This window comes from Tauraco erythrolophus, chromosome 1 (genome assembly GCF_009769465.1).
Source record: "Tauraco erythrolophus isolate bTauEry1 chromosome 1, bTauEry1.pri, whole genome shotgun sequence".
Taxonomy (NCBI): domain Eukaryota; kingdom Metazoa; phylum Chordata; class Aves; order Musophagiformes; family Musophagidae; genus Tauraco; species Tauraco erythrolophus.
The window spans coordinates 1,682,594-1,704,399 of NC_141465.1; the positions used below are offsets into that span (position 1 = coordinate 1,682,594).

General features: G+C 54.2%; 2 protein-coding genes across 6 annotated transcripts; both read left to right on the forward strand.

Moving 5' to 3' along the window:
- Positions 1-469: 469 nt before the first annotated feature.
- On the forward strand, positions 470-14,323 carry USP5 (ubiquitin specific peptidase 5). 5 transcript variants are annotated; one of them, XM_086612114.1, is made up of 20 exons: positions 470-579; positions 2,073-2,198; positions 2,472-2,538; positions 5,143-5,276; positions 5,546-5,691; positions 6,208-6,392; positions 6,981-7,075; positions 7,579-7,772; positions 7,935-8,006; positions 9,311-9,392; positions 9,607-9,732; positions 10,137-10,290; positions 10,617-10,791; positions 11,769-11,857; positions 12,064-12,255; positions 12,771-12,914; positions 13,019-13,164; positions 13,246-13,399; positions 14,019-14,103; positions 14,204-14,323. In XM_086612114.1, the coding sequence occupies exons 1-20, from the start codon at positions 472-474 to the stop codon at positions 14,295-14,297; spliced, it is 2,568 nt and encodes an 855-aa protein (XP_086468240.1). In that variant the 5' UTR covers positions 470-471; the 3' UTR covers positions 14,298-14,323. The 5 variants fall into 5 exon arrangements, with proteins under 5 accessions (XP_086468240.1, XP_086468314.1, XP_086468375.1 ...); XM_086612188.1 differs by having other exon boundaries at positions 12,064-12,186; XM_086612249.1 differs by lacking the exon at positions 7,935-8,006.
- Positions 14,324-15,014: 691 nt separating this feature from the next.
- TPI1 (triosephosphate isomerase 1) lies at positions 15,015-17,860 on the forward strand. The gene is made up of 7 exons (XM_086612499.1): positions 15,015-15,168; positions 15,901-16,024; positions 16,110-16,194; positions 16,319-16,451; positions 16,700-16,785; positions 16,943-17,030; positions 17,289-17,860. The coding sequence occupies exons 1-7, from the start codon at positions 15,057-15,059 to the stop codon at positions 17,405-17,407; spliced, it is 747 nt and encodes a 248-aa protein (XP_086468625.1). The 5' UTR covers positions 15,015-15,056; the 3' UTR covers positions 17,408-17,860.
- The last annotated feature ends 3,946 nt before the right edge of the window (positions 17,861-21,806 follow it).

Sequence of the window (21,806 nt, forward strand, 5' to 3'; positions counted from 1 at the left end):
CTGCCCGGTCCCACCCGCCGCCGCGATTCAAATCTCCCGCTCGCCCGGAGGCGCCGCCCCATTGGCCATCGCGCGGGGGCGGGGCCTCTTCCGCACCGCCCCATTGGTTCCCCTCCCACGCGGGGGCGTGGTCTCTCCAGCCCCGCCCACATACACCCCCCCCGGGACCGCCCATCTCCCGCGAGGCCGCCCCGCGGCTCCGCAGCCTCCGCCCGGCACGTCCCGCCTCGCCCGCTGTCAATCTTCGGGAAGCTCCCGCCCCGCTCCACGCCGCCATTGGACGAAGACCGCGGCACCGCCCCCCGTGACGCCAGAAGCGCGGCTGCGATTGGTCGAGCCGGCCGGGTGGGTGCGGCGGGCTCGGCCCTCAGCCTGGCTGCCGGCGCGAGGATTGGCCAGAGCCGCCCCGGGCACGCTGCGCTCTGATTGGTCCGGGTGGGGCTGTGGGCGGTGCTGCAGGGAGCCGCTGTCATGGCGGAGCTGAGCGAGGCGCTGCTCTCGGTGTTGCCGTCCATCCGGGTGCCCAAGGCCGGCGACCGGGTGCACAAGGACGAGTGCGCCTTCTCCTTTGACACGCCGGTAAGCGCGCCCCGCCGCCGGCCCCTCCGCCCTGCCGCGCTGCCCGCCGCGCCGGCCCGCTCCCGGCCCCGCCGCCCGCCGGGGCGCCGCCCGCGCGGGGGCCGATGGGACTTGTAGTTCCGCGGCGGCCGCCGCGGCGGAGCGCGGGGCCCTCGGGGACTACGGCGCCCGGCGTGCCCCGGGCAGCGCCGCTCCCGGCCGCGGCGCGCTGGGGGCTGTAGTTCCGAGGCCGCAGCGGGCGTGGGCAGATCGCTCGCCCCGTTCGGCGGCGGCCCGGGCCCCGGCTGTCCCCCTGCCCCCGCTGCTGGCGGCCTCCGGGACTCGCAGTCCCGCGGAGGGGCACCGAGGAGCGCCCCGGTACAGGGGGGGGTCCCGCCCTGCCCGGGGCCGGGCTGCCCCGCCGGCCGCACCGCGTGGCGGGGCGCGGCAGGCGAGGGGCCGCTCGGTGCTGTGTCACGGAGATGGCGGTGGTCCCTTCTCCGGCCGGCTCCACCCCACCGGTATCCCTGCCCCTCCCGCCCTCCCCGCATCCAGCAGGGACGCACCCGGGGATGCCCGGGCAGCGGGAGGGCGAGGGCCGCCGCTTGGCCTCCTCCGCAGGCGCCCAGCCGGGCTGTGCCCCAGCCCACTGCGGCTGGAAGATGCGGATCTTCCGAGGAAGCAGCGCCCGGCAGCCCGGCCCTTTTCCCCTCCTCAAACTCCATGGTGGTGCCTGTCCCCGCGTCCCCGCCCTGGCTCTGTCCCGGCTCTCTCCCAGGCTGAGACCTTCAGAGCGCTTCCCCTTCTGTATTTAGGTCCTGAATGGCGTTTTCCCGGTGCTTGTGGGATGGGGAGGTCTCGTTCCGTGTCCGTTTCGGAGCTTCTCACAAGGTTTTGAGTGCAGCAGCGAAAATAACCCGTGGTCTGTGAACCTTCTTCACGCTGCAGTTTGGCGGAGCTCCTTGTGGCGCTGAGAGTTGCACTTCCAGACAGGGTGGCACGGTTTTGTTAGCGGTGGTGGCACTGTGCCCTGAGCCTGTGAACCGGGCGTGCTCAGGGCCTTTTGGCAGATAAGCTGCTGAGGAAACTCAGGCTTTCCTCGTTCGGTGGTGTCCTGCCCGAAGTGAACAGGAAAAGAGGTTTTCAAATACGTCATAGAATCACGGAATAGGTTTGGGTTGGAAGGGACCTCAAAGACCATCCAGTTCCAACCCCCCTGCCATGGGCAGGGACACCCTCCACTACACCAGGTTGCCCAAAGCCTCATCCAACCTGGCCTGGAACACTTCCAGGGATGGGGCAGCTGCATCATCTTGGCAGGAGTTCTGGGGCAGCCGAGCTGGGACTTGCCACCTCGTTTCCAACCAGCTACTAAATGGCTGGTGTGTTGATTGAGCTGTAGCCACGACTTAATGGATAATGAATAGTGTTACTGGAGGAAGCTCTGTGCCTCTCCTGGCAGTTGGAGTGACATTCTTTCCCATCCCGCTTCAGTTTTCCCCTCTTCTTTCCAGGAGTCCGATGGCGGCTTGTATATCTGCATGAACACGTTCCTGGGCTTTGGGAAGCAATATGTGGAAAAGCACTATCAGAAAACAGGCCAGCGGGTCTACCTACACCTCAAAAGAACACGTAAACCGGTAAAAAATAAAAATATATGCCATCAAACTTGTTCTGAAATGGAGAGCTGGGCTGTGTCCCTGTATTCAGTCAGAAACAGTTTTCTCTCCTCAGATACACCTGATTTTTTTCTTGGTGCCAGCTCTGTGTGTGTTGGATTGTTGGATGGGTTGCCCACGCTGTTTCTGCCTGGCCTCTTTCCGTTTTCAGTTTTCTGATTTCAATCCTTAAGGCTTCCCACAACTTTCCTGTCCCCCTAACTCTAATTTCCCTGTTTCTCCTCAACGCAACAGAAGGAAGAAGACACCAGCTCCACTGCTGGGGACCCCCCAAGGAAGAAACCGACTCGTTTGGCCATTGGTAAGAGAGCACTTGTGCACCATGTTGTCCTTGTTGTTTTGGATGAGTCCTCTGGAGCTGCCTGGCTTCGTGGCACATCTCTTTTGCCTTCCCTTTCCTGGGCTGGTTGAAGCTGGTATCCCTGATGGAATTCAGACACATTTTCTAGCGTGTCTGAGGTGGGCAGTCACTGCAGGACAGTTGCTGAGGTGGTCCTTTTATCCCGTGTTCAAAGTGGCATCCTGTTTTCTGTAGGGAAATACGTTTTGCATCCTCTCTTGGTTCCGTGCACCGGACTCAGCTTGGTGGGGGTGTAACCAGAGTGGGGCTGAAGTAAGTCTGAGAGAATGCTTAGGTCTGAGAAAAGTAAATTTGAAGTTTCTGATAGGAAAACTATTTTGTAAACTTCTCTGATATTGAATTTATATAGATGAGGAAGAAATTCCTCATGTAAATGCTGTATTGACATTTTTGACTCGACAGTTCTTTGAAATCTGAGGCTGATAGTGGAGGAAATAAATGTTAAAATGGTAAAAACAAGCCCTTTTTTTGGAGAACAGGGCTGGTGTCCCGTTACTCTCTTGCCCTGACTGGAAAGGCTGTCGTGACCATCCAAGAACATCCAGTTCCAAACCCCCTGCCATGGGCAGGGACACCCTCCACTATACCAGGTTGCCCAAAGCCTCATCCAGCCCGGCCTGGAACACTTCCAGGGATGGGGCATCTAGAATCTACATTTCTTCAGGTAGCCAGTGCTTTTCTGTGTGTGATAATGCTGCTTTCGGTGAGATGAGGCCCCATCTGCGTCCTGAGTTGTTTCTGCATCTTCAATAATTCAAAGTTCTTGAGACAAGTGTTGTCACTGGGTCAGCAAATCAGCCTGTGATAACAGCTTAGTGGCGTGATGGGAGAGAATAAGAGAAAGTATTAGCCCTGTGGTTGAGGCAGTGATCTTAAACCCAGGAGGGATTTTTTTTTTTCCTCTTTTTTAGCTAAACTGTGGTGGTTTAGCTAATCCCAGCACGGGAGATTTTTTAAAGTGCTAAAAAGATGTAGGAGCAAAGTGTCATTAACTGCAAAATGTAGCCCTTGATGTCTCTGTACCTCAACTTCCCTCTCCATGGGAAAAAAAAAAATCCCATAGTGCTTGCCTGCCATACCCACACGTCGATTGAACGACTTTTGGGGTTTGTGGTGCTTAGATACAACCGTGGAGGGGGAGACAGTGTACCTCGTGGCAAGCTGTTGGCTACGTGTGGGCAACAAAGGGCTAGGAAGTGGTCTGCTGGCTGAAGACCTGGAGCCTCAGAGGAGACCTCGGCGGTCTGGTTTAGTTTGTTTAGAGTTCAGGAATTGTGGAATACCCCGAGGGACTGTGTACTGGTTTACTCTGTGAAGTGGGGACAGGAGATCTCCCTGGGATGTGCCGAAGAGGCACAGAAGAGGATTATCTGGGTGTGTTGTTGCACGATGCTGGTGGCTGTTTTCAGGTATTTCTAAAATCGCTCAGGCTTGCAGCGTCTGCCTTCATCCGGTGCAGTTTGTGCATAGTCTGGAAAATGTGGGTATTTGAGGGGAGAGTTGCAGGAGACACTGGGGGAACCAGCTGGTTTTGTTGGTGTTTTAACTAAGTGCGGTAACGGTCACCAGAACCGTGTCACACACAGGATTCCTCAGGCTGAGGCATTAAACAGCAAAAACTCATCTTCCTTCCAGAGATCTGTTGCAGCCACGGATCTCCAGAGGTCTGTTGCAGTCACAACGTGCCATTTTTAAAGAAATAAAGGAAATTCAGTTAAAAAAAAATACATAGGGGGTTAAGGCTGCTAGTACGCCATGTGTCTTCCGCCGGTTTCCTTCTGGGATGTAAGGTGTGATTGCATGGAGAACAGGAAAGGCCAAGGTGTTTTCCTGAGTGCCTACATAAATCAGAAGCTGTTCCCTCTGCTGCAAATGTTCCTTTTTACTGAGCATCCAGCAGAACTCTTGACAACTGGCAGATAACCTGTTACATATGGAACTCCTGTTTCTGTTGTGACCTCCGTAAAGCATGAGGAACTGCTACCACGACACCATTCCTAAGACTTTTTCTGTGATCCTGGATGTTCTGGTTCCAAAGGAACTCCTGGTTCTCCTTGGTTAGAGTTCAGGACTCTGAACTATCCTTCCTGGAAGAGGCAAGAAGCAGAGCCAGGCTCCTTAAAGGTGCTGGTAGACAAGACCTTTGCGCAGGGTTAGGGTATGATCTCTCCATGCACATCTCCATCATCATCTTGGGTGTATTGTGAAGGATGAAGAGCAGTGCTCGTGGCTGTGTTCTGGCCAGTGTCTCCCTAGAAAAGAAGATCTTCTTTTCTCCTGGTTGTGGTCAAGGTCTGGAGATCCCTCTTCTAAGCATCTGTAAAAGGAGCTGGGAAAAGCAAACCTGTTGTTACTGGGCTTATAGTTGCTCCTGTGAAGTCCACACTGCCAGCAGAAACTTTGGGATCCAGAAAAGGAAGGAAGATTGTGGATCGTTGATCTAGAGCTTTTGTCATGGTGCCTCATTTTGTGTAAGCTATGGGCAAAGAGGCCTTGCAGGATATTTGGTTTTACCTGTTACCACAATGTTTTTTCTTCCTGTAGGTGTAGAAGGTGGATTTGACATCACAGAGGAGAAGTTTGAATATGACGAAGATGTAAAAATAGTCATTTTCCCAGAACATTTGGATATTCCTCGTGATGGGCTGGAGGGACTACCAGACATGGTCAGAGACAGGGTATGTTTGAGTGGAGAGCTGTGTTTCCTACTGGTGGGGAATGCACCATTGCAGGAACTGCTGTCCTGTAAAAGGGATCCTGTGGAGCTGCTGGGAAATCTCAGCTTGCAGTACGTGGAATTGTTCTGTGCTTTATGCTACGGAGTCCTGGCTTGTGAGTGAGGCTCCTGAATGCTGCCCTAGCACAATCCGAGCCTAAACGTGGAGTGTTGTGGCACTGGATGCTTCTCTCCTTGTGCCCTTCATTTTTTTTTTTTCCTTAATTTCAGATTGCCAGTGCGATCGAGGCCATCCTGACAGCAGATTCAGCCTCACGGAAGCAGGAGGTGCAGGCTTGGGATGGGGAGGTTCGACGTGTTTCCAAACACGCTTTTTCCCTGCACCAGCTTCAGAACGATGTCCGCATCCCACCGTGGTGAGCGTAGTACTGGAACTAGCTGTGGCACTCCGTATCCCAGACTCACCCCAATCACCCTCCCCTGTCCTGGACTGCAGCAGCAGATGAGACTTCTTTTGTGAGTCTCTGCCTGTGCCTTGGCGTAGTAAATTCAGGGGAAATGGTGAACTAAGACACTTGGGGGTGCTCAGTGTTCTGAAGTAAAAGAGGAATCATAGAATCATGGAAGGGTTTGGGTTGGAAGGGACCTCAAAGACCATCCAGTTCCAACCCCCCTGCCATGGGCAGGGACACCCTCCACTACACCAGGTTGCCCAAAGCTTCATCCAACCTGGCCTTGAACACTTCCAGGGATGGGGCAGCCACAGCTTCTCTGGGCAACCTGTTCCAGTGCCTCAGCACCCTCAGAGTGAAAAATTTCTTCCTTATGAGATTGCTTGCAGTATGGTCAGTGGGTAGTAACGGAGCATGCTTAGGAGGCAGAACCCAAATGTTTTCCCCCTGATGTGTTTTTTTGCTGTCCCTTGTCTGTAGTGGCTGGAAGTGCAGCAAGTGTGACATGAGGGAGAACCTGTGGCTGAACATGACCGATGGAGCCATCCTCTGTGGTCGGCGCTATTTTGATGGCAGTGGTGGCAACAATCACGCGGTCGAGCATTACCGGGAAACTGGCTACCCGCTGGCTGTGAAACTGGGAACAATTACTCCTGATGGGGCTGGTGAGAAGGGAGATCTGCTGAGGGTTATAGATACCAGGCACCACTCAGGCTGACTGAGGTCTCTGACAAGGCAAGTCAGAGAGAATTTCCAGGAATCGGGCTGGTGGTGTCCATCTTATGACCTGGAACATGCAGTGTCATCCTGTCAGGAACTTTCCCACTCTGAGCTGGCTCTTGAGACAGGCAAAAAACCAGCTGGAAAAACCCTTCCCTTGCTTCTCCCCTCCCTTGTAGTTTGAGGGTTTTAGAGTAATTATCCAAGTTGCCATCTTATTTTCTGTGGTGAGATGTCTGTCAAAGAATTTTATGTCCAAAGCCTGCGCAGAGACCGTATGGCACAGCAACCCACTTTCCTCCCTCCAGGCCCACGTGTACCTCAGTTCATGTGTGACAAAGTTGTTTGTTTTGCCACACGTTTTGGAGGAACCTCAGTATTCTGCCTTCTACTCTCCTGAGAAGGGAGAGAAACCTGAACTGCTCAGTTTGTCAAAACTCCCAGTCCTGAGCACTCTGTTTCCTTCATCCAGCAGTGAGTTTTAGACCACAGGCCGTTACAAGTCTCTCCTTTCCTTCTGTGTCCCTGCGTAGACGTCTACTCCTACGACGAGGATGACATGGTGTTGGATCCCAACCTGGCGGAACACCTGGCTCACTTTGGGATTGACATGCTCAAGATGCAGAAGGTGAGGAGGAGGGGGTCCTCCATAGGCCCAGAGTGGGAGAGAAGCAACTCTGAGGTTTCTTAGCTGAATCCCAGCTTTCTGTGGCTACGCAGAACCATTCCTGGTCAAGAAACCCTGTTCTATGTCAGGCAGAGAGTTGTTTTGTCTGCCTCTCTTCTTTTGTTGCCATTTTTGCCTGCCTTTCCTGTCCCTCAAGTTCATTTCCGTGGAGTTCTGTGTCAGTACTGTGGGAAGGGAGGTTCCCAGGCTCTGAGTTTTGCTCCCTAGATTGAGCATTAGTGTTTGATTTCCGATGGTTCAGGTTTCTCCCGCGTTTCTTATGATTCCTTTTTGTGTCCCAGGTATTCAGATATTTGAAAACAATTCTTGTATCTTCCTCCTCCTCTAATTTAATAAACCAGAATGGATTTGAATCTATGTCTCTCTACAGTATTGCTGGTTTAACACCTCTGATGTTCCCTTGAATCTTCTTTGAGGGTTTTTCCTGCTCTTTCCCTCCTCAGACAGACAAGACAATGACGGAACTGGAAATAGACATGAACCAGCGCATTGGGGAGTGGGAGCTCATCCAGGAGTCTGGCGTGCAGCTCAAGCCCCTCTATGGGCCTGGGTACACCGGTATCCGTAACTTGGGCAACAGTTGCTACCTCAATTCTGTGATGCAGGTGCTGTTCAGTATCCCAGACTTCCAGAGAAAGTAAGTGAGCTCAATCACTGCTTTTGATTGGCCTGGGATCCCCTGGGATCAGTACAAAGGTCTCCTAGAGCTGGGAGCTTCTGTTACAGTAATCAGGCTCAAAATTGTGTCTTTACTAGAAGAACCCATACGTCCCTTATCTTGTTCCGTTTTGCTTTGCAGGTATGTGGACAAGCTGGAGAAGATATTCCAAAGTGCACCTTCGGATCCCACACAGGACTTCAGCACACAAGTGTACGTAGAGTTTTGGTGAGAGAAGGAAGGCTGAGGCTGCCTGGGTGCGTCCCCTCTGCGCTGCTCCAGTGTGCTTTGCTGCAGGTTTCTCCCTCAAGCCTCGCCTCTCTGTTTCCTCGTCCATCACCACTGATCCTCAGTGATCCATGAGGATCTAAGCCAAGAAAGTTCAGCTCAACACCCTAGATGGAGAGGACAGAGTGCACCTCAGTGTTCCTGAGAGGCTCTTAAATGTATTATGTGGGGAACGCAGTACCATCCGGTACCACGGGGGGATTTCTGGGGGGCACATTCTGTCTGCGTCACAGCAAAAAGGTGCTGGCTCTCTGCAACACAGGGAGATGGCCACCAGCAAAGAAATACCTAGATTTAGGCAACTTTCTTCTCAGCAGATAATTTAGATGTGTTTAAAGAGGCTTCTTGCAAGAGGTGTTGTGTGAACAGTCGCAGGAGAACATGCAGAAGAAAGAACACAAGGTTTGGGGTGGTGTTGCATTGTAAATAGACAAATTCTCTGCTACATCTGCTCTAAAGCAGCCAAGCACTATATGGGGGTTCGGGATGGAGGAACGGGAGCTCATCTGTGGAAGGGAGCTCAGCAGTAAGGGAGGATTCTAAATTTGGACAGCCTGAGGTGTTCCCTGAGGAGGGGAGTAAGTTGAGACAGCCAGAAAGACTTTTTACCTGGGCAAAGGGGAGAATTGGTAGGGTTTGATTCCAGAGAAGTGGCAACACTGATGGGGAGGGACTGGGGTGAAGGGGAATAGTAGGAGAGCCTGAGCATAGGAGGAAATCGCTGAACGTTACTGTTATCCATTAAGTGCCTCATGCAGTCATTCTTCATCTTCCCCCTGGGAAAATGGGAGCAGTCTGCTCACAGCAGTGCTATTTCTGGCTCAGACAATTTCACCCTGCCCTGTTGTCTCCTGCACAGGCAGCAGACACGCCAGTGCTGTACCAAGTCAGGCTGCAGCTTAGTCTGGCTGTTACGCAGCTGCTGTGTGGCTCAGCACCAGCTGCCCTTCCGCAGGGAAAAGGAAGCTGTTCCTTTACGTTCTGCCTAATGTGCAAGCAATGGTTGAGATTGGTGCCCGGAATTCCTAGGAACTTTCAAGTTGATGGTGTCTCCTGGGATCAGAGAGCAGACCAGGATATGATCCTGCCTGGTGCAGCAGACAAAGCTGATCTCTGTGAGATTGACAGTTCGTGGCGGTGTTAAAGCTGGATGGGTTGACGTGGCTGCTGGAGTTTGTGGGATTGAAGAAACCGTTTCGATGCTAACACTGACTTCTTCATCATTCCAGCGCCAAACTGGGCCATGGGCTGCTTTCTGGGGAGTACTCAAAGCCAGCTTCTGCAGATGGGGAACAGCAGCCCGAGCAGAAGGTGAGACTTGGACGTGGCATCTTCTCATGATGTGTGTGTTGCATGAAGTATTGTGTGTGTTACCTGGGAAAGGAGGGAGAACTCTCTCTGAAGACATGTCCTGGGACTCTTTCCAGGGCCCTGCCACCTGAAGAAAAGCATGGCTAAGAGTAGTGCTACCTGCAAGGACACATGCTTGGTGAATTATGACCACCTTCCACCTTGTTCTTTGCAGGGTATGCAAAATGGCATTGCTCCACGCATGTTTAAGTCTCTCATTGGAAAGGGGCACCCGGAATTTTCCACTAACCGACAGCAGGACGCCCAGGAATTCTTTCTACACTTCATCAACATGGTGGAGGTAATGGTTGAGTCTACCCCTCGAATCCTGGAATAGCCCAGCCTGGTTTGAAGCTGGCAGTTGGAGCATAGAGAGGGAGAGAACACAGGGAAATGGGCCAACTAGCACGTGCAGGAGCAGAGCAGGAGGAGTGCTTGGCCGTGTTTTCAGGGCTGATTCCTTGGAGGAATCTCTTTTGGGAATGGAACTGGAGATGTAAATTGTCTTCTTTAGGAGGAGGAGGAATGGCGTGTGTTACTGGGGTAGAGAAGTTGGCTGTAGTTCCTCTTTGCTGTCTTTTCCAGTGGACTGGGGACAGAATTAAACATTCTTTAGCCATGTCCTGTGTGGAACTGCTGCTACTGCAGATCTTGACTTCTGCCGTTCTGATGTTCCGTCTGTCCTTCCAATCTCTCCTCCTTCAGAGGAACTGCCGCAGCTCGGAGAACCCTAATGAGGTCTTTCGTTTTCTGGTGGAGGAGAAGCTGAAGTGCCTGGCCACAGAAAAGGTGAAATACACCCAGCGTGTGGACTATATCATGCAGCTGCCCGTGCCCATGGATGCTGCACTCAACAAAGGTCAGTGGTGTGCCAAGACCAGTAGCAAACATTGTGTTTGGATGTCGTACTTTTATTACTCTTTAAGTGAGAAAGGGAATTCCTCAAGGACTGGCTTTGCTCCTTCACCTGCTTTTGTGGGATCGGGCTGATTTCTTCAGAGGTGGTGTGACACGGTGATGCCCCTCTAGAGCCTTTCCCCTCCGGCATCGCAAGCTGGGCTGCCATTCAACAGCAAAAGAGGACTGCAGTAGCAGAACACTGCTCTGGAAGACATTGTCTACTTCGTGCTCTTTGCTTTGGAGGTACCTAGAGGTGGTCCTTGACTCCTCTGCTTTATTCCCTAGATGAACTACTGGAATACGAGGAGAAGAAGCGGCAGGCAGAGGAGGAGAAGCAGCCGCTGCCTGAGCTGGTGCGAGCCAAGGTGCCTTTCAGCTCCTGCCTAGAGGCCTATGGAGCTCCAGAGCAGGTGGATGATTTCTGGAGCACAGCCTTGCAGGCCAAGTCTGTGGCTCTCAAGTGAGTGTGCGTGAGTCACCAGCTGGGCTGTGACAAACTGATGACGAGCTGTATCTTTGAGGAATCCTCTTAGTTGCTTGGGGAAGAAGTGTGACCAAAGCTTTGCAGTCCTCTGCACCCTGGGCCCCCAGAACATGGAAGCAGAGGGAGAACCAGTCCATCAGTGCTGGAGTGATTGCCCCAGAGGGATTACAGTGGGCACAACAGCAGTGCTCGTGAAACCCTTACCACCAGATTTCTGTTACAGAGGGGCTATGAAAGAAAATACAGTGATGTTCCAGAAAACTAACAGCTTTTATTCCAAATTCAAAATCCAGCTTTTAAATCAGTACCGACAGTGTGGTAACACCGGTCTGGAGTGGTCTCTGACATGTCTTTAAAGGAAGTTTTTAGCTATTGCTTAGATTAATTTAATGGCGTGTTAAAATTATCCCCTGATCATAAGCATCTGTCTCTCTTATTGCTGCTTCTGCCTTCACAAACATTCCCCTCTGTTTCACAGATCCCAGACACCCTTTCTTAAAATTGTCTGACTAAATAGTGTTCAGTCAAATTCAGTTGGCTTTAAATTCAGCTTCACATCCAAGGAAGTGTTCCTGTGCTTGGGAGCGTGTCAGTTCCTGCCGCTCTATCTGTTGGTCTAATAAAAGATGTTATTTCCTTTACACTCCTTAAGGATCAGACTTTCAGTTAAACACCAAAATCTAAGGAGGCTTGTAAAATCCAGGACTGGAAGGTAGAGAACATGGACTATTTTTTCCTCATCCCTCAAGATTTTGTACGTGCTGCATCCCGTCTCGTTCGGTCAGGGCATCTGCGTGTTTGAGGAGCGTGAAGCTCAGCATGGGAGAGCTGCCCAGATACGTGTATCCCCCCCTCAGGACGTGCCTCCACCCTGCTTACTGGTTTCCTGAATCATCTAGGTGCCTCCAGTCACTGCTGACAAGGTATTTGAAAGGGTTATTTGTCTCTTTCAGAACAACACGCTTCGCCTCTTTCCCGGATTATCTGGTGATCCAGATCAAGAAATTCACTTTCGGACTGGACTGGGTGCCCAAAAAGCTTGGTAAGAAGGATGGGAAGTACAGAGCGTAGAGGTGTTGAGTGGCATACGTGGGTATCGTGGTCGTTACTGCAAAGAGGGAAGAAACTATCCCGAAGGAGCTGCAGACTGCAGCGATTGGCATCCCAGGGACTTCCCCTTCTAGACTTCCCAACCCAGTCCTTTGTTCCTGCCCCTGTGGGGGGGCTGAGCCAGACTGTGTCTTGCAGATGTCTCCATTGAAATGCCAGAGGAGCTGGATATCTCTGCGCTGCAGGGAACTGGGCTGCAAGATGGAGAAGAAGAAATGCCAGACATCGCACCCCCACTGGTGACACCAGACGAGCCCAAAGGTAGCCTGGGGTTCTATGGCAACGAGGACGACGACTCCTTCTGCTCCCCTCACTTCTCCTCTCCGACATGTTAGTGGTTCTCCTCCTCTTTTCCTGATGCCTGACTCGTTTCCTTGCTCTCCTTGTCTCCCGTACTAGCAGTTTCCCACCTGCTCGGACTTTCCCTGTCCCTCTGTCAGCAAATGCCAGTTGTCTCCCTTGCCCACCTGTTATCCAAGGGAGTTTGTTGATTCCCGTTCCTGGAAGATGGGGAGGTGGCATGCCTAGCGCATTTAGAGGGGGCAGAGCTGGGCTTTACACCAGATTGAACTGGGAGAGGTGTTTTATTTTCACAAACCACAGTGGGAGGTGGGGTTTGGAGGCTAGGGAAGAGCCAGTGCTCCGGAATTAATGAGTTGAATCCTTTTGTTCCGTGGGCTGCCTGCGTGTGAGACTGCGCTTCTGAAGAAGAAAGGTAGCAAAGGAAGAGAAGGAAGGGAGAACTTGAGAAATGGTGGATTGGGAGGGAGCCGTGTGACACCACACAAAATGGAGCAGGCAGCGCTGGGTGGGAGTGGGTGGCTCTAATCTCTGTCTTCCCACAGCACCCATGTTGGATGAGTCAGTGATTATCCAGCTAGTGGAGATGGGCTTTCCCATGGACGCCTGCCGCAAAGCCGTGTATTACACGGGGAACAGTGGGGTTGAGGCTGCCATGAACTGGGTCATGTCACATATGGATGATCCAGGTATGAGGCCACGTGGCCGTGGTGAAGCTTGGTGTATCTGGGCCATCATACTTCCCCTTGGAGAGACCTAACTGCCCTGGGCTGTGTTCTGTTTCCTGCTGCAGACTTTGCCAACCCCTTAGTCCTCCCTGGATCCAGTGGACCAGGGTCAACTATTGCCTGCCCAGACCCTCCTTCAGAAGACAGCGTGGCCACCATTGTCTCCATGGGCTTCTCCCGGGACCAGGCTATGAAAGCACTTAGAGCCACGGTGAGAGGCATGAGTGACACCAGAGTGAAAGGATGTTCTCGGGAGCAGGCATGCCCCAGTTCACAGTCTCCTTCCTTCCAGAACAACAGTCTGGAGCGTGCCGTGGATTGGATCTTCAGTCACATCGATGACCTGGATGCAGAAGCTGCTATGGATATCTCAGAGGGACGCTCGGCAGCGGAGTCCATCTCTGAATCTGTCCCTGTGGGTCCTAAAGTGCGCGATGGGCCTGGAAGTGAGTTCCAAGCAGTAGGGCTGCGGATTTGGGGGGGCAAACTCAACGTGGCTTTGTCCTGCCTAATCCGTGGGGTACCACGGGTTTTAGCCGCAGCAGCTGCCACAGAGCTGGTCTGGTTGTGGAGGTGGGAGCAGGGAGGAAGAGGAGAGGGACGGCAATGTAGGGCCTAGACCCTGGGATTTACATGGATTCGGGCTGGGATTTACGGGGAAGCCGTCGAGTGAAGGACAGGAACGGCTGTGCTGGCTTCTCCCAGGCATCCCAGGAGGGAAGGTTTTCAGTTCTCCAAGCTCCCGTTGGAAAAAGCAGGTTCCAGAATCGGTGCCAATGCCGGTAGGCTGCCGGGTGCCACAGGGAGGGGGAATCCCTGCCGTTACCCACCCGGCTCCCGTACGCAGTCGGAAGAGAGAAGGTTAAGTGGCAGTTACCATCTCCTGTTTCCCTGCGCGTTTGGCCTTGAGACCAAATCCACACCGCCACGCTTGATGGGGACCCAGTACCCAGCAGAGTTTTCCTTCAGGAATCCTTTTCTAGGGAGGGCCTTGCCCAGGGTGTCGTGGGGTAAGATGCCTTTCTTTCCCTGATCGCTCCTCTGGGAATTCCCTCTCCTCTCCAGAATATCAGCTGTTTGCCTTCATCAGCCACATGGGCACCTCGACTATGTGTGGGCACTACGTTTGCCACATCAAGAAGGACGGCAGGTGAGCGGGATTTTCACAGCGTGAGGGGACTTGGGGGAGCAGGGGAGGGAAAGGAATTCTTGGCCACGGAATGGTATCCCTGAGCTCCCTTTCGGTGCAGGTGGGTGATCTACAACGACCAGAAAGTCTGTGCTTCTGAGAAGCCCCCCAAGGACCTGGGCTACATCTACTTCTACCAGCGGATTCCCAGCTAGAACATCCTCTCGCTGCGTGTGGTGGGCTGGAGGTGGGGGGGGGGGACAGGGTGGGGGACAGTGAGGACGGGAGCAGGGTCCTTCTCCCCTGCTCCTCTTTCCCCACTCATCCCTTCATGGAGACACACGTGGAGATGAGTTCCCAGACTTGGGGGCTGGAGCCCCCATGGACATACGTGAACAGGGTCCTGGGGGGGAGGCGGGGGGGGGGGGGGAGGTTAGGAATATTTGGGAATATCTATTTCTCTAGGAAATGCCCTCACTGTCCCCACCCTGTGTGACACACAGCCCCAGTGCTTTGCTGCTTGGTGGGATGGTGCCACCTCCTTGCTGGCCCGAAAGGGCGGAGGGGGCTTGTGTGTACTGGTGGCTGGGGGGGGCGGGGGGCTCCTCCTGCCCGCCCTGCCGGGGATGGCGGGGGGCAGGCAGCACGGTGGGCCACGAGCAGCGCACCCCCCACCCCCTCCCCCCCTTTCCATGCCAAAATACGCGAGGGACAAAATAAAAATCGAAATATTTCCCCCCCCCCCAGGTTTCCGTCTGCCTTGTGCGCGGCGGGAGCTGGAAGCGGGATAACGGGGGTGGGAGCGGGGGTGGGGGCGTGGCTTCATGATGGGCGGGGTCATTGAGGGGGCGTGGCTTCCTGTGGGCGGGGCTTAGGCGCTGCCGGGCTATAAAAGCGGGTGGGGGGGGCCGCGCATCGTGCGGTGCCGCCGACCTTCGCGTCTCCTTCGGTGCCGCTCGCCGCCCGCTCCCGCCATGGCGCCCAGGAAGTTCTTCGTGGGGGGGAACTGGAAGATGAACGGCGACAAGAAGAGCTTGGGCGAGCTCATCCACACGCTGAACGGCGCCAAGCTCTCCGCCGACACCGGTGAGGGCGCGGCCCGCACGTAGCGCACGTCCCGCACGGCGCCGCGGCACGGCGGGGACCGGGACCGGGACCGGGAAATGTCAGAGGGCGGCGGGAGGCCTAAATATAGCCCGGCGGCAGCGCTAAATATACCCGCGAAACCGGATCCGCAGGCCCGGCGGACACGTGCGGCTCCCCCGGGTCGCCTCGGGCGGCGGGGCCCCGGGAGGCGGCCTCTTCCCCCCCCCACCCCCGACGGAGCGGGCGGCCCGGTGTCCTCGCTGCCGGGCCCGGGGGGTGCGGAGCTCGGCGCTGCAGCCGAAGTCACCCGGAGCGGTGCTGCCGGGGCAGGCTGCGGCACCGGGCCTCGCCGCCGTGCCCGGTGCCAACGCCGGGTGTAACTCGATGCTGCCTCTCCCCCCCACCCCGGTCCGGCCGGGCCCGGGCAGCCGGTGTCTCAGCTGCGCCCTTTCCAAGAGAGATCCCGTCGGAAGAAGGGCCTGGCCGCCCGCCTGATGCCACCGATGTGCCCGCTGGAAAAGGCTCCCTCCGTGCTGTTGAGTCATCGGATAGCAGGGACATTCCTGCTGCAGAGGGTCCCCCAAATGTCAGCGCGGGCGGGGGGGGGGGGGGCTGAGCCTTCCCAGAGGTGGGGGAGGGGTGACCTCTTGGAGCTGAGGTTTGGGGTGGGCGGCTGGGTTTGGTTTCTGCCCTTCGCCTGTCTCCAGGGTGACTCTGTTCTCTGCCTTCCAGAGGTGGTTTGTGGAGCCCCCGCCATCTACCTCGACTTCGCCCGTCAGAAGCTCGATGCGAAGATCGGAGTCGCGGCACAGAACTGCTACAAGGTCCCCAAGGGCGCTTTCACGGGAGAGATCAGGTGAGCCCAGAGAGGAGAGGAAAGCCAGGGTGCCTTTAGGATGGGAATTTCCTCCAGAGGTGCGAGTCATCTCCTCTCTCCGCAGCCCAGCAATGATCAAAGATATCGGAGCCGCGTGGGTGATCCTGGGCCACTCCGAGCGAAGGCATGTTTTTGGAGAGTCCGATGAGGTGAGTGAGGCTGGGATGAAGAGGTGGTCCGGCTCAGATGCGGAGGCTGGAGGGGCGAGCAGTGAAAACGTGAGTACAGGAGTGGGTCTGACTGTGGGTTGCCTTGTCTCTTCTCAATTCCCAGTTGATTGGGCAGAAGGTGGCTCATGCTCTAGCTGAGGGCCTTGGAGTCATTGCCTGCATTGGAGAGAAGCTGGATGAGAGAGAAGCTGGCATAACCGAGAAGGTGGTTTTTGAACAGACCAAGGCCATTGCTGGTATGGGAAGAAAACAGGCTTTTTTTCTGCTTCAGACATTTGAGAAGGAATGGCCATAGTGGCCTCAAACTGGAAGGCTCTAGTGGCCATCCTGGCCTTCCTGGAAGGCTTGTAGATACGTTGCTGCAAATGTTCACCCAACATGATCATGTTAATGAAAGTGCTCCATGTTCCAGACAGCTTTCCAGCTCTACCCCTCCCTAGCGTGGGGTACTCTGCTTACTTTGTACCTTCTCCCTCCTCCCCAGATAACGTGAAGGACTGGAGTAAAGTGGTTCTTGCCTATGAGCCAGTTTGGGCTATTGGAACTGGTAAAACTGCAACTCCCCAACAGGTATGGGCAGGGGACAGGTGAGAAGATTCTAAAGACTAAAGATTTAAAGAATCTCTAAAGATTATCTCGGAGAGATTCTCCCTCCTCTTTGGAAGGGAAGTGTATGCAGAAGATGTGTTGCTCAGCCCTCAGTGGGACTCTTCCTTTTCTGTTGCAGGCTCAGGAAGTTCATGAGAAGCTGAGGGGGTGGCTGAAAAGCCACGTGTCTGATGCTGTTGCTCAGTCAACTAGGATCATCTATGGAGGTAAATGAATCTGAAGTCACTTCCCAGTGCAGAAAGCACTTAGTTTTCTCCGCTTGTTGCTGCAGCTGTACGATATGCTCTGCTGATGAGGAAAGTTGAGGTTGTTAGAGGGTGAAGAACCACCTACTAGCTTGTTTCAGTAAATGGGAGATGGTTTTGCTGTCTGCAGAGTAGCACGTGGCTGGTCTTACCTTTGTGCCCTGGTCCTGTTTTCTAGAGCTGGCCATGTCTGACCTTAAAACGCTGTTCCCTCCTTAGGTTCGGTCACTGGCAGCAACTGTAAGGAGCTGGCCTCCCAGCATGATGTAGATGGCTTCCTTGTTGGTGGAGCTTCTCTCAAGCCAGAGTTCGTGGATATCATCAATGCCAAACACTGAAGCAGTCTGTGAGGAGCAGTCCCTTGTGGTTCAGAGGAAGAAACGGAAGCAAGAAGGGACCTTTCATCGCACGCGTCTCAGTACAGAGGCCTCCTCTGAGGCTTTCCCCCCCTCCACGGTCATTGTCCTAGCTGTGCTGCTAACCCCCACCACCATGTCAGCGTCCTCTTAGTGGAAGCCTGTCTTGGCAGAGTCTTGACAGCCTCCTCTCTGAATTGGCACAGTCCTTGGTTGCCCGTTGGCCTGTCAGAGCCTGTGGTCAGCCTGGCCAGTGTCTCCCCCTTTCTCTGCAGCACTGCAGGGAGAGAGGGCTGCTGGTGCTGGGGGAAGGAAAAAGGAACTACAGTGTCTTGCATCCTTCAGCTCCATCAGCAAGGAGCCTGTCAGCTTAGACCCTTGTGAGATGTCTTGCCTCACCTGTGTCCTGTACTGAACAATAAATGAAAAAAAAAAACAAACAAACAAAAAGCAAAGGTGTGTCCTGGATCTTATTCAGAAGCAGCTGGGAACAAGTGTTTACAGAATTTACTGCTTCTCGAGGTAGCTGGTTGCAGGGAGAGTAGTGTGGGTTTTGTGGGGTTTTTTTTTGCCTTTTTTTTTTTGAGGACTCACCATTTAGGCATTGCACAGGTTCAACCTGCACCTCACCATCACAGTTTTTCCCTGAGCATCTTGCTTCTGTCGTGGCACAGCTCTTCGGGCCCATGGTGATTTGTGTGCGTCTTTTCCATGTGTGTCTCCGTTCCAGCAGCTCCTGGAGCACCTGCCTGTCCCACTAGCGAGCTTGGTGATGTGCTTATCCCTCCTCTGTCTGTGACAGCTGATGATTGACTTTGCTGCTCGTTAAATATGGAGCACAGCAGCTCCTTCTGGATGTGGGGGAAGTCTTGATGCCTTGTGCTGAGGCTGTGCTTGCTGTCAGCTGTGTGTGCCCATGGGAGAGGAAGCAAGACTAGATGTTCTTTCCCAGCTGCTGCACCAGCCAGGGGATTTTTAGGTAATACAACAGGTAAGGAGAAAGGAAATGCCTCACAAGGAGGAGCTGAGCTGCCAGGTGGTGTGTCCTTGGGAGCCTATGGTGCGGAGCAGATGTGGAAGAGTGCTCGGTATGTTCATGCACATCTGAGAGAGCCTCTCTCGTTCCTTCTTTCTGGTCTGTGACAGTTTCTGCAGCTGTGGCGTGTTCCTCCTCTGGGTTGATCTTATTGCAGCCTTCCAGTACTTAAAGGGGGCCTTCAGGAAAGCTGGAGAGGGATTTTTTTCCAAGGGTGTGTAGTGATAGGACAAGGGGTAATGGGTTTAAACTGAAAGAGGGGAGATTTCGATTGGATATAAGGAAGAAATTCTTCCCTCTGAGGGTGGTGAGGCACTGGCACAGGTTACCCAGAAAAGTTGTGGCTGCCCCATCCCTGACAGTGTTCAAGGCCAGGTTGGATGAGGCTTTGGGCAACCTGGTGTAGTGGAGGGTGTCCCTGCCCATGGCAGGGGGTTGGAACTGGATGATCTTTGAGGTCCCTTCCAACCCAAACCATTCTATGATTCCAGCTGTCGGTGTATTTCCCTGTCGGCATCGTCAGGCAGGAGGTGAGGGACCACCAAAAGGGAAAAATCAGGAAACCCACTAATGCTGTGGGTCCTCCTGGTCAGCCCAGGGGGCTCCTCCCTGACTTTATGGGGCATTTTCCCCGGCTCACCCCTTCCTCGGGGCAGTGCGGCGGGCAGTGCTGGCACACCAAAAACCCCCAAAATCCTGAAAACTCTGTGATTTCTCCAACCGGAGCGAGCGTTTCCGAGAGGCTGCAGGGACGTGACTGTAGTTTGGTGCCTTGGGGCTTTGGGGGGAGCATGACCGGAGTGGGGGTGACCTGGGAGGGACGGGAACTGTGCCCGGGGAGGCAGGATGGCTCCCACGCTGCTGCGGATTCCCGCTCCCGCCCAGCCCTGCCCACAGTGCCCGGGAGGGTGACCTACATAGGAAAACCAGCTGGGAGTGGAGCATTGATCTCGCCGCTTTGAGGAGGACACAGAGGCATGAAAACATTTGTTTAATGAGGGGTAAACTCGTGGAAAATCATTTATGCATCAGCAGGAATGCCAGATCTTGTTTTCCTTCTTTTTCGTCTGCTTCCTGGCAGGACCGCAGCTCCGTGGAGTGGAAACACGTGCCAGATCCTCACTGCGGATCGTACTGGTTGGATCTCAGATGGGTTTGCTGTTGGGGAAAAACACGTGGTGCTGGATGTGGCAGCCCGAGAGAGGCTGCTGCGGCTCCGTGCCCTCGGTGCCAGCCGGGAGCTGGGCTGAGCTTGCGTTCCCCGTAGGCACGAACACACAAACACACGTATGTGCCACGTATGTATGTGACCAGCAGAAAACCCAACCAGCCACACAGAGCGAAGCGTGGAAGGAGTTTACTGAGCAGATGGGCAGGGTGTGCTGAGGAGGTGCAGGGCACGGCCAGACAAACCATCACAAACCATTTACACGCAACCAACCCTTTTTATTCCCATATCCCTCTGTTCTCCCACGCTTGTCCCTCCACAAATCACCTAGATCCCTCCCTTTCCCACCTTTCATTCCTCCCCTAAGCATCCCTTAATGAGTCCTGTGCGATTCCCCAAACGCTCTTCTCCTGCATCCATCCCATTGTGGGTCCCACACCCCTGTATGCAGTGACCCCCCCAGTCCTAACGATGCTCTGGGGCTGAGGTTTCCCTGGAACAGCCCTGGGAAGGGTTTGGATAGGGCGTCCCTTCCTCCGAGTCCTTAATTTGGGTTCCCGCCTGCCATCGTGCCCCTGTGCTCCTGGGGGGGTGCGGAGATGGGCCTCCAGTGGGTTGCCGGGCCTGGAGGCAGCCTGGCAGGGTGCTGTTTGGGCTCCCCGTCCTGCTGTTCTCTCCCTGTGCTCCTTTGGAGGGGGTGTGCAGGTGAGTTTTTGTCACACAGCCTCCTTAATGATCAGTATAGGTAGATTTGGGATTTATATTTTTGTGTGTGTATGTATATACATACACCCTAAATATATATATTTTTTTTAATATATGCCCTAAACAAAAAGTCTCTCCTTTAAATATCTGGGTTTCCTCGTATAATTTGTCTCGTCTTTTGTGAGTTCTTTGGTCACCTAGAAACAATTTACAACTGGAGCCACATGTTCCAGTTGTAAAACCGTACGAAGAATGCGCGTAGAGGCACATACTACTTCTTCCAGTCCGTTCTTCGGCATAAAGGGGCGAGGGATGGGAAGAAAATCATGTCATGGCTTTTCTTCCAGCACTGATTCTCTGACAGGCTCCTTAAAACCTTAGAAAGCAAAGGCAAGAAGAGCTGTATGCTTTATGTGTGGAGGTTGGGTTTTTTTTTTTAGGAGATATAGTGGAAAACCACATTATATATAGGTTAATGACTGGAGAGTGAATTCAGATGGGGAGAGTGGAGCACGTGGGAAGAGGTCAGTGCTGGAGAGTCAGGCTGGATGAGGCAGGGGACATGGGTGCTGCCCTGAGCACCCAGGGGTGCTGTGCAGGAAAGGTGATGGCTGGCACACATGCCGTGAGAGCGCGAGACTCGTGTCTGACAGTCGTGGGTCCAGCTCAGCTCAGACTGGTTTATCCAACGCTGGTGTTGCCCAGGGGCTGCGAAGGAGCAAAGTGCACAGGAGGGAAAGGGAGCAGAGCCTTGGACTTTGCTACTGACTGCAAAACACTGGTGGCCGTCAGCTCCAAGCAGCGTTCCGGGGTGGTAAACACCTGGCCCTGCCTGGCAGACAACAGGAGCACAGCCACCCAAGGAATGCTGGCACTGGGCAGGCACCAGTGGCATCTGCTGGGCACGGGCAGCCCCAGTGTTCCCCAGCTCCCCGGCCCGGAGGAGAGGGCTGGAGCAGCTTCGCCTGCAGCAGGTCAGGACACGGTGCCACAAAAGCTGCTTCCCGGCACCCAGGAGATCCCGTCGTGGGAGGTTTCACGCAGAGCCCAAGCCTAATTAGTAGTAGTGACAGGACATGGGGCAATGGCTTTAAACTGGAAGAGGGGAGATTTAGATTGGATCTAAGGAAGAAATATTTCACTCAGAGGGTGGTGAGGCACTGGAACAGGTTGCCCAGAGAAGTTGTGGCTGCCCCATCCCTAGAAGTGTTCCAGGCCAGGTTGGATGAGGCTTTGGGCAACCTGGTGTAGTGGAGGGTGTCCCTGCCCATGGCAGGGGGGTTGGAACTGGATGGTCTTCGAGGTCCCTTCCAACCCAAACCGTCCTGTGATTCTATGAGTCTATAATTCTGCTCAACATGTTAATTAAACATTTACCAGAGGGAATGTCTTTCCTCGGAGATATTTACCACCGGAATGGCCACCGCCCTGCGCCGCCTGGCCTGACTTTGGAGCTGGCCCCGTTTTGAGGA

Excerpts from the sequence above, each read along its gene's own strand:
- USP5 (XM_086612114.1), top strand. The coding sequence starts at position 472 with ATGGCGGAGCTGAGCGAGGCGCTGCTCTCGGTGTTGCCGTCCATCCGG. Across the intron at positions 8,007-9,310 it reads CAGGACTTCAGCACACAAGT|CGCCAAACTGGGCCATGGGC; the intron begins GTACGTAGAGTT and ends TCATCATTCCAG. Across the intron at positions 12,915-13,018 it reads GTCACATATGGATGATCCAG|ACTTTGCCAACCCCTTAGTC; the intron begins GTATGAGGCCAC and ends TTCCTGCTGCAG.
- TPI1 (XM_086612499.1), top strand. The coding sequence starts at position 15,057 with ATGGCGCCCAGGAAGTTCTTCGTGGGGGGGAACTGGAAGATGAACGGC. Across the intron at positions 16,025-16,109 it reads GCTTTCACGGGAGAGATCAG|CCCAGCAATGATCAAAGATA; the intron begins GTGAGCCCAGAG and ends CTCTCTCCGCAG. Across the intron at positions 17,031-17,288 it reads AACTAGGATCATCTATGGAG|GTTCGGTCACTGGCAGCAAC; the intron begins GTAAATGAATCT and ends TTCCCTCCTTAG.